The 10,681-nt window shown below is 44.1% G+C and overlaps 1 protein-coding gene across 1 annotated transcript; it reads left to right on the forward strand.

Moving 5' to 3' along the window:
* The first annotated feature begins 6,592 nt into the window (after positions 1-6,592).
* LOC149856162 (alveolar macrophage chemotactic factor-like) lies at positions 6,593-7,870 on the forward strand. The gene is made up of 4 exons (XM_090020665.1): positions 6,593-6,671; positions 6,858-6,984; positions 7,080-7,160; positions 7,524-7,870. Exons 1-4 carry the CDS (start codon positions 6,617-6,619, stop codon positions 7,558-7,560), a joined length of 300 nt encoding a protein of 99 aa, XP_089876791.1. The 5' UTR covers positions 6,593-6,616; the 3' UTR covers positions 7,561-7,870.
* The last annotated feature ends 2,811 nt before the right edge of the window (positions 7,871-10,681 follow it).

Raw genomic sequence — 10,681 nt, forward strand, 5'->3', positions numbered from 1 at the left:
TTATCATGGACCTTCAAGGAGGAGGCAGGAAAGGATTGCAGCACTGCAGGGGTGGAAGTTTGGGGCCTTTTTCAGGGGAATGGAGTTACCCAAAGATAGTCTTTCCCGGACTTGCATAAGGGAAGGACATTCTGGCATCTACTTTTGAATTTTCCTGGGATTTCTACTTTCCTGGCCACGTTATTAAATAGACAGTGACCATCACAAACCAGCAAATCAAGCCACGAGCATTTGTGTGTCTTTATAGCATGTTAAAATCTAGCTGAACATTGAATGGAAAGATACCGTGCATAATTTGAGCATTGAGGAAACAAAGGAGAAAACGGATATGGAAAGGGGAACAAGTCTGCTTAGTTTATCTACCATGAGGTATAAGATATGCATCTTTCTCTAAATTATAGAGCTGGAAAACCCATGAATCAGCAGTAACCGAGGAAGTTTAACCGTCTGAAGTGTTAACCATACCAATATAGGTGCTAAACCTAAAGAATGCTTGCCAAGGAAAAAAAATATATTAGTTTCATAGTTTAGAAACGTCCCATTCATATCTAAAATGTCTGGCTCCATTATATAAACTACTGGAATTTGTATTTCTGAGATTTCAGTAGAAAAATAGTCCATGAATGCAAACAGAGGCTACAAGCTGTCCTAGGGGGTGAGCTGGGTGGATGGGAGAGCAAAGTTAAATGAGAACTACATCTAGCTTGAAAGAAGCATCTATATAATGTGAAGCAGATTTCAGAAGCTAAATAAAACATGGCTGATGCTACTGCACAAAAGGGAGAGTTACAAGAACCAGGACTCCAGGAGGGGGTGTTAATTTCTGATGTTCCCATCTGGTATCGACAGACAGTGCCGGAGTTGCTTTTCAGGTGTGAGAAAGTTTCTGCTCAGTCATTACCATCACCATGCCCTGTTCTACGAGAGCAGTGCCTTGTCCAAGTTCTCAGTCAGGCACCTACCTTAACATCATTCCCTCAGGTATATCAGCTACATAAAGTGCTCCTAAGTACCTGATCTACAACCTTGAATAGTGTTTCTGTGCATTTATACAGTTGCAAAATTTCACCCCAGAGACAGTGTCTGCATCTCATTGCTAGACAAAGCGATCCCTCTGTTGCATTTATGCATCACTTAGCCACAGTTGCAAAGCGTGGTGGCATTTTGCATGGAGAAAGAGGATATTTTAAAGCCGATGAAATGGATTGGGGACTATTAAATAAAGTGGAGGGAGAAGGGGGGGGAAGGTTTTCACATCTCCTGACCAGCGTTTGGTTTAGGTACTGCAGGCATAAAACTATAAGTAGCTGGCAAATACAGCAAAATACTTACAACAAAGGTAATGTATCATAATGTATTCTTCTTTCAGACCTGGTCTCTTGGAAGCTGACAGGTAGAGGGACTAATCAAGATGAAATGATTCATAACAACTGATAACCTCTAGCTTTGAATGCAGATACCCACAGTGCAGGTGGAAGTGTCAGTCTGAAGCGGGTTGCAAGGAAAGGAGATATCCCCGCATTTAAAAGCCCATCGAGGCTCTGCACAAGACAACAGGCTGCACCCTGTCTAGGAAGCAACTGAAAATAAATAATATGCTGCTAAAATGGAATCATCACTGCTAAAACAGTGCTAACTGCGCCCATCCTCTAAGGGAGGGAGGGAGGGAGGAAGGAAGACATTTCCATACAAGGACTTTTGGCTGTGGGAAGGCCAAGGGCTGCTCTCCTGGTCCAAAGGTAGGCAACACAGATGCCACCCTGCTGCAAATGGTTGAAATGCTGCTGCAAAATCACAATGTGCAATATGATGCATGACTGAGTGGCAGTGCTGGTTGCTTGCAGACCTAAGAAATAAAGGATGGATGCATGTGCACACGCAAGCACACACACAGACATGCAGTCTTGGTGCAGAGGGCCACCTTCCACGAGCTCCAGCCCCCGCGGCCACAGCTCACGGCGCTTCCCACGTCCTTAGAGCCCCTGTAGCAATCAGCCTGTGGGTGCCTTGCCTCTCCGTCTGTGGCTGGCTCAGTTTGGGGTGGGGAGCGGGGTGTTAGAGACAGGAAGTGGCTTGCAAGAGCTAGAAGTCATGAACAGGGAATGTGGGATAGCTGTTGGCACCCAGGCCACTGCCAAGCAGGGGCATCAAGCACAGGGCTTTCACTGTGGCCGGGCAGCGGGTATGGGCTTAAGGTCACAGACGGGCACTGAGCAGTGCACACCTGTGGTACCGAGGGAAGCCTGCAATCAGGGCTGCCGCAAGGCGCAGGTAGCGCTGCTCCCCTGCCCAGGCACATGTACCTGCCGGTGTGCAAACGATGCCAGGTTGCTGGGGAGTGCAGGAAGCCCCAGGGGCCCAGCAGCTGTGTGAGCCATGGGTCATTCTGCCATTGTGCCCCACAGCCTGGGAGAGGGAGAAGGAATCCCTCTACCACCATCGGGCCTTGAAAAAAGGGGGAGGAGGAAAAGCCCACGACGAACCAGAACTGATACGGGGTCAAGGGCCAGGTGGACTTGACGGCAGACTGGGGGTCTTGAAGGGGGAAAACAAAGGTGGGTGCGCAGCCAGTAGCCAGCCGGGCACACGTGGGGAGATAACAAGTACCCCCCCACCCCAGAGCGAACGGCAGTGGGCTCCGAGCCAGGCTGACTCAAGCCCCCACCAAAACTCCTGGAAACGCTGCCTCTAAGGCCCAATGTTGGGGTTCAGTTTCACTGACATTGTGATGGTGACTTACAGTTCCCTGCTCCACTAAAAAAGAGGTGAAATGCCTTCAGCCTCTGAAGTGGTTAGGAGCTGAGAAGCAGAGCAAAACATAGGCACTGCACAAAGGCTCCTCTTGCCAAAAGCATACTTTACTGTGTCTGGTGGGGCTGCAGCTCTCTCCGCTATTTTAAATATCAGCAAAACAATGCTCCAGGGAGCTGTAAACAGCACCCCAGCACTTTGGCAGAGTGAGGCAACCGGTAAGCTGAAGCTTTAAATGCTCAAGAAAATCCCAGGGTGCAACAAGATCTGTTGAAAGGGTTTCATAGATTTCATAGACATCAGGGCTGGAAGGGACCTCGGGAGATCATCGAGTCCAGCCCCCTGCCCAAAGGGCAGGAAGTCAGCTGGGGTCATAGGATCATAGGGTTGGTAGTCTTCAACTACAGAAAAGACCTGTAGAGATCTGAAGCCAAGTTTTTATGCATTTGTGGTAGAAGTGAAGACCCCAGTGCAGCATAGCTTGTGTTCCTTGCTTCTGCTCTTTCTTGTAAGCAGGACCCTGCTCTGGCTGTGTGCTTTTTATGTTTAAATCCTTTTCTATTACATCAACAAGCTTCTCTTCCACACTGTCCGCGCATCTCTGACTCTAGTCTCTGAAGATCGCAGCACATACAAAGAAAGACCACAGGCGTCTTCAGTTGTGAAGACTCAGAGATCATTACTGACTGTAAAACACATTAAAGTGCTCTCTCTCCCTCTAGCCTGTGGCTGCCTGAGACAAGGTATTAACACAAACTACGCCCCCCCGCCAGTAAAAGTGCCAAGATTCCCAGCTTTTTTTATATACAGACCAGCCCACATTAGTAAGTAACACATGTTAATAAACATAAAGTGCATTTTATACTCTGCTGGTAACTAGGCTGCCCCGAACCTGTTATGCATCCTGATCCCTGTGTTCCTATTTCTTATCATGCAAGTGTTGCACCCTCCCACGCTCGATGTACCTGGCTCTCCTCCTTGACGAGTATTGCGCATCTCGTCTCGTTCTGTTATCTTGTACCAGCTTTGGGTATGCACGTCCCAGCTGAAGCTTGTCTAAACAGCTCATACATTGGTCGCTGCTCCAGTGAAGCCTACTTTGGCCAATGCTTTAGCAAAGCCCTGACGAGAGTAGGAAGTGTGTTGACCAATGCTTGCTCTAACTACCGCGCCAGCACGATATAACCTGTGTTTGTAGAGCTTGTTTTCGAGGTTCTAGCATCTCTGAATTCCCACCACCTAGAGGACTACCCAGTGCATCTTCTTGAACAAGGCAAAAAGGTTTAATTGAAGGGAGAACGCTGGATCTTGCAAGTCTAAAAAAAGAATGTATAATCCTGAGCTTCGGCTAAAGCAGATGAATGGTAAAAGATCATGGACATTAATGGGACCGGGCTAGGATTTGAGCCTACACACCAATCCAAAAGCTTCAGGGTTGGGCCGTGCTGCGCATATTCGATGGGTTTATGGAACGATTGCTGGAGTATGGCAATGCTGGCTGCTTTGGCTTTTCTACTGTGGCTATTATTTTATTATTTTGAAATGTAAAAGAAGTCTACAGAGCCACGTGAAGAATGGAACATCTTAATATGCAATTTGGTGTGGCACTGAGCCCACAAAAACTGGCTGCTGGGTTTTGGGCAACGAGAAAGGGAAGATCCTCTTTTAAGATGGCACTGCATTTTCATAATGTGACTCATGAATTTATTTCTTTTGTATTACTGAAGGCAACACCAAAATGTATGTCCAGCATTCTTGTGGTGACACACATGCTGCTGAGCACAAAGGCAGGACATAAGCCATCCATGCTAGGGCATCAGAGAGTTAGTAGGGGAGTGAATGAGCAGTTGTCAAACAAAACCCTGAGCAAAGTAGACAGCTAGAACAGTTTTCCTGCAGCGATTTTTGTGATTTTATACTTGGCCCAGCCAGCCCTCTGAACTTCTGCTCAACGGTGAGTCAGCAGCGTGAAGATTTTTTTGTTGGGTTTTTTTCACTTGTCAAAGCAAAACTCTAGACTATGGACTTCAAAGGGCTTTGGATCAGGACTGTGCTGTGAAACATTTCCAGGATTTGCAGAATGAATCTGTAGCAAATGCAGCTTGCCAGAAAAGGGTTCTTCACTTGACAAGTTTATTTTTCCCTCACCAGCCGTCTCAATGTAAATACATTGCGTGTAGCAGCCAAGTACAACCCCTTGCTTTGGTGCAAGTGCACCTGCTAATCTAATGGTTGAGCTGGAGCATGGATGATGCTTATTAGTTGCTTAGGCACATGTTATTTGAAATCTGTCTCAAGTATTGTCGGGTAGGCCACGCTTAAATTAGAATGATACAGAAAATGAAATTTCAGCCTATGGCAGCTGTCTCACTCATACACACCACGAATAACAGGTCATTACTTTTTCATGAGTTTCCTAAGTAGGAAGGCTGCAGCTCTCAGTTTGTTACAGTGGGAGCAGTACCAGCACTATTGTATTACATGCCAATTATGTTGGCAACTACGCATGACAGTTGTTACAGCCACATACAGTGGTTTAAAAACCATTTAGAGCTCACAGGAGTCTTTGGTTTTCTACAGGCCAGGTCAGACTCCTCTCTGCTCTCCTGGACACAGTGCTAAACACCGAAAGGAAGCTCATGACCTCTCTTCCCCAAGTCATCAGGCCCTAGACTCTCCCTGCTCCTTTCCCCACTGGACTTTCGTTATCTTTCTCCATCCCTTGGGGACTTAAATCTTCCATGACACACATACTGAAGTGGAATGACTCCAGAACCAAGAGCAGTCTCATTTTCTGGATTCATTCCTCCATGCTCCAGTATGTTCTCCTATGGGTCTGAATACCATCCCTGCAAGAACTGTAGAAATCAGTTATGTGACATTAACACATCTGAAACTTGTTTAATGTATTTTTAGATGTTTCTAAACCAATTTTGGGGTCTGAAGTAAAGAATGGGAGCCATGCAAAGAGCCAGGTCTCTTTAGACACAAGTATATAGCAGGGAAACTGAGTCATGCTAAGGCTCTTAGCAAGGGTCCAGGCCTTCTTGGAACTAAGCAATAAAACTGAACAGAGTGCCTTACAAGGCACTGGAAGAAGTAAGTGCTGTATTTGGAGTATTATAGGTGAACAATGTATAGCACTTTCCCTCTAAGGAAAGATAACCAAAAGTAGGATAGGCTCAGTGTACTATGGGAGGCCTTTATGCCAAGGGATCGGACAATTATTAGTATGAAACTATAAAATTAGTTAATACAAAGCAATGTGTACAAGCATGCAGTGGTTCTGGGAAGACAGACACAGGTGCTGCACCCTGCACTGGACTATGGAAGATCCCAAACATCACGCTCCCAGCGGAAGACCCGAAGCCCAGTACCCCCAATGATTACTGCTGAGAAAAAGAATCGATAGATTTGTCAGGTCGTATTACAAGAAGGAAACCTGTAATATTTTCTAGGGGTTACTAATAAAGTTTACTTGATACCATATTGGATGAGGGGCTATGTCAATCCCTGGGGGTCTCTGGCAAAAAGAATCCTATTGGTAATAAAGTGCACCGATCATTGGTAATCTAAAGACCACAAATTTGAAAACCACTAGCCTAATCTTTAGACACTATTGCCTAATCTCGCCCTATACTGGAAATACATTTAAAATATGTTTTTCCATTAAATGAACACTGGATAAAAATAAAATATTCTACTTTACCGTATTTGACATTTCCACAGCTGTACATTTAGAATCGGATGCTACTACATTCATAACGTATTTAAGCTACTGGCTCTGTGGTCTACCAGCATGAGCTTTAGATTTGTCAACACAATGAGTCTTACCCAGAAGAGGAAGAAAGATCTCACAGAAGGGATGGCGTGCAAGCTAATTGTTATACTTGCATTCATCACTCTAACTGCTTCATACAGTAAGTTTCTTTGCTTTGTTTTCATATTTTAATTGACTGTTACAGAGCAGATAACTAAAAACACATAACTTAACTTAACCAAAAGTTTGAAACTTAAGCCAAGATGGATTTCAACTTGTTTAGGGACTTGATGTGCTTACCAAAGAAGCTGCATTAACTGATGCGGCTATTGTTCTGTATTTACAGGAATAAACATGAAAGGTGCAAGATGCCTGTGCCTTCAGACTACAGATAAAATTGTGTTCGGTCACAAACAAATCAAGACCATAGAAATCTTCCCTGAATCTACCTCTTGTGAAAATGTGGAAATAATGTACGATTCAGGTTTACTATAACTGAAAATAAAATTTTATGATCAAAGGTTCTAAACATTATTCTAAAAGGCTTTTTTTAAAATGATTCTTCCAGTGTAAGTTTGAAAACTGGCAGACAAATATGCCTGGATCCCAAAGCAACACAGATTAAAACAATCTTCCAGCAGCTCATCAGGTAAGATTACTCCATCTTCTGTAACTGAACTTTATATTTCCTTGTTTTGTGTCCAAAGTTTTACAGAAATAATATGTATATACCATGACAGTTTAGGGTCAGGGTATTATTACAGCAGCTAAGAACTTTAGACATGTATAAGACCATATGGCTTGGAGAGAGAAAGAGAGAGAGACTGACTGTCTGTGTGTGTATGGACTCCAACCCATTTAAGTTTGCATACTCAGAGTGAGAATACTGGGATAGGAGAAAGGCAATGCAAAGACTACAATTTTAGCTCTAGGGTTTTGCACAGGATAGTTGGTTACCAGTTGGGTCAAAACTGTTCTTTAGACTATTGAGAGTTACTCTTTTCTTTTACAGGAAGAAGGGAAAGAAAAATAATAAACCCAACATCTGATTTTTCACCAAGAAAATGAACACAAAGAGCAAAAGCATAGGAGTCTTTCCTAAGTTAAAGCTATGATTCAAAATGTGCAATTAAGCCTTTGGTTGACATAGTATCTCTCGCTCTCTCTCTCTCTACACCCCCCCCCATACATCTGTATATACACACATCTATCTACATTACATCTATTTCTTTATCTTTAAAGGACAACAGTGTACTGCAAATCACCCTTTGATGTTTAAGGGGGCTTGTTCATTAAAGAACCAAATACTGCATTTTTATTTTCTGTAACATGAGATTTAGTATTGAATTTAATAAATATGAAAGCATCTTCCTGTCTGTTTTGTTATTTTAGAGAAAGTTAACATCTATAAAAAAGGGTAATAGACACTTTCTGTTGACAAGCTCTGGAATGATTTAAATTAGCTGAACTTTCCAAAATTTTTTTTTTAAACTTGGGGGAATAATACATAAGAAATCATTCAAGTGTGATGAAGGTGCCTATAGTTTCACTGACAAAGTCAAAAGGAAGAGGCCGAACACTGACAGGCAGGAATTAACTACTCTGTGCGTGGTCAGAGTGACCCTGCACACGGTGTTTATACAATGGCTTTATCTAGCTTAGTGTAAGATAATGAAGCCAAAGCTGTCCGAGCATTACTAGTATTGGGAGGCATGAGCAGCTCTTTCCTGTTCTTTATCAGTTGCAGGGATGCATGCAATTGTTCTGTATCTTACTCTTACTACAGGAAGAACCCTTAGTACCTCCATGATATTTTGCATAAAATTCATTTTTTGCTAGTAAACTGGACTCCAAATAAGTATCAAGTCAGGAAGAGTCAAGTAAGAGTCCATGTTCACACTTGACCAGCTGTCCTATCATTTAAAACAAAGTTAAGCAGATTTAAAATGGTGGAAGAAAGGCATTAAAATGATTCTACCACTGCTAAACTATGTAACTATGCCTTTTCCAATTCTCTTTCCAAGAAAGCAGAATTTGTACAGGCTGAATTTAAACACCTGCCAACTCAGCAACAGCTGCTGGCAAATGCTAGAAACGATGTAAGATTTCACCAGCTCTACATTTTAACGCAAATATATTCTTAAAGGACAATTCTGCACATTTAAAAAGCATAGCCAAAGCCAGTGAAATACCAAGAACTTCTGGCCTGTAACATGCCATAAGGTGAAGCAAGGGGAAAGAGAGGAGGGCACTGCTAATGTCCTGCTACTGCAGCAGCAAGGAAGTAATTGTTTAATATGTACTTCAGTTTCTAGTGATGAGGAAAAAAAAACAGTATACACCACTGCCTAATATAACATACATAACAGTTGTACTATGTGCACCATCTAGTGGCAGGACTGCATAGGTCTAGATTAATCTTCCAGGTCTCATTTCCATACTGAGTGGGATAACATTTATTAAGGGACATTTTTAAGCCAGGGGCTAGATTCATAAATTCTGTTTGGAGCCTGCAACAGTTTCATAGCCAAATGTTGTTTGAAAATAAACACAATGGGAACCACCTGAACGGGGTGGTATTGTTTGGCAAGAAAACAGGACATCAGACTGCTGGGGGAAAAGTCAACATATTGCATTGTAAATGGATTTAATATAAGCTGCAAGAGTGTTTTTCTGCTTTGAAATACAACTAAAAAAGGCAGTACAAGTGTCTGTATTTATATTTCAAATGCTCTCACTACAAGTTAGCAAAATTTTAACTGGTGGCTCAAATTTACCCCTTGAACTGAAGAAGAATGGACTCTTCCCTTCTCTCACTTCAGCACCAGTAGAAAAAAAGCACTGCAAGTCAGACTGGGTCCTCAATTATACACGTACAAACCTATGGCCTTCAATGGAATTGATCATGTGCAACTAAATTGGAACCTGAGTAGACCAGACTGGCCCTTGGAAAATAAGGAAGCGACAATCTACCTTGCAAAACTGAAGCAAGCATTTCACTGGTGCAAGTATCCTACACAGCCTTACCAACCATCCTGAACATCAGGGCTAGGGACAGAAATTATGCATAAACTCATGCAAGTGACTAGAAACCGGTTCACCTCTGTAACACAAGAGCAGTTCAGTGCACATAAACTGCTTTCAAGATGGCTGCAACTGGTTTAAGATAAACCTGGATGGATGTTGTATCAGACTGAACTGATTTAGGCTAAATCAGTTTACTGAACGTGACCCAAATCATAGAATCAATGAGTCGGAAGGGATCTAGACAGATCGAGTCTGACCCCCTGCCATGGGCAGGAAGGAACACTGGGGGTGGCAGGGGTCATAAGACCCCAGCCAGGTGCCTGTCCAGTCTCCTTTTGAGGATTTCCAGGGAAGATGAGAGCACCACCTCTCTGGGAAGCCTATTCCAGGCTCTGGCCACCTTTACAGTGAAGTAGTTCTTCCTAATATCTAACCTAAACCTATCCTCCCTCAGCTTGTGGCCGTTGTTCCTAGTGACTCCAAGGGGGGCCCTGGTGAACAGACTTTCCCCGAGTCCCTGCTGCTGGCCCCTGATAAGGTTGTAGGCAGCCACAATTCAGGTCCCTCAGCCTCTCCTCATAGGGCTGGCCACAGAGGCCCTCAACCATACGAGTGGCCTCCTCTGGACCCTCTCCAGGTTCCCCATGTCCCTCTTGAAGTGCGGCGCCCAGAACTGGACACAGTACTCCAGCTGCGGCCTGACCAGCGCCGCATAGAGGGGGAGCAAGACCTCTCTGGACCTGTTAGTGATGCCCCTGTTGATGTACGACAGGGTGCGGTTGGCTCTGCCTATTGCTTCGTTGCATTGGCAACTCATATTCATCCTGGAGTCAGTCCTGACTCCAAGATCCCTCTCTGCCTCTGTGCTGCTGAGAGGGTCAGACCCTAACCTGTAGCCATAATGCTGGTTCCCTCCCTAGGTGCAGCACTCTGCACTTGTCCTTGCTGAACTGCATCCTGTTCAGATCCGCCCACTTCTCTAACCTATCCCCATCTGCCTGGATGCGGTCCCTGCCTGCCGGTGTATTCACTTTACCCCACAGCTTGGTGCCATCAGCGAACTTGAACAGGGTACTCTTTACAACCTCATCCAGGTCACTAAATCCCCTCCAGATTCAAGTCAACTCACAGTCCCCCAGCATC

The sequence above is a fragment of the Crocodylus siamensis genome, chromosome 10 (genome assembly GCF_052110815.1).
Source record: "Crocodylus siamensis isolate JL-2025a chromosome 10, ASM5211081v1, whole genome shotgun sequence".
Classification (NCBI taxonomy): domain Eukaryota; kingdom Metazoa; phylum Chordata; order Crocodylia; family Crocodylidae; genus Crocodylus; species Crocodylus siamensis.

Bases quoted from the DNA above. Each gene is read 5' to 3' on its own strand.
- LOC149856162 (XM_090020665.1), top strand. From the start codon at position 6,617: ATGGCGTGCAAGCTAATTGTTATACTTGCATTCATCACTCTAACTGCT. The intron at 6,672-6,857 runs GTAAGTTTCTTT...CTGTATTTACAG, and splicing joins CACTCTAACTGCTTCATACA to GAATAAACATGAAAGGTGCA. The intron at 7,161-7,523 runs GTAAGATTACTC...TTTCTTTTACAG, and splicing joins ATCTTCCAGCAGCTCATCAG to GAAGAAGGGAAAGAAAAATA.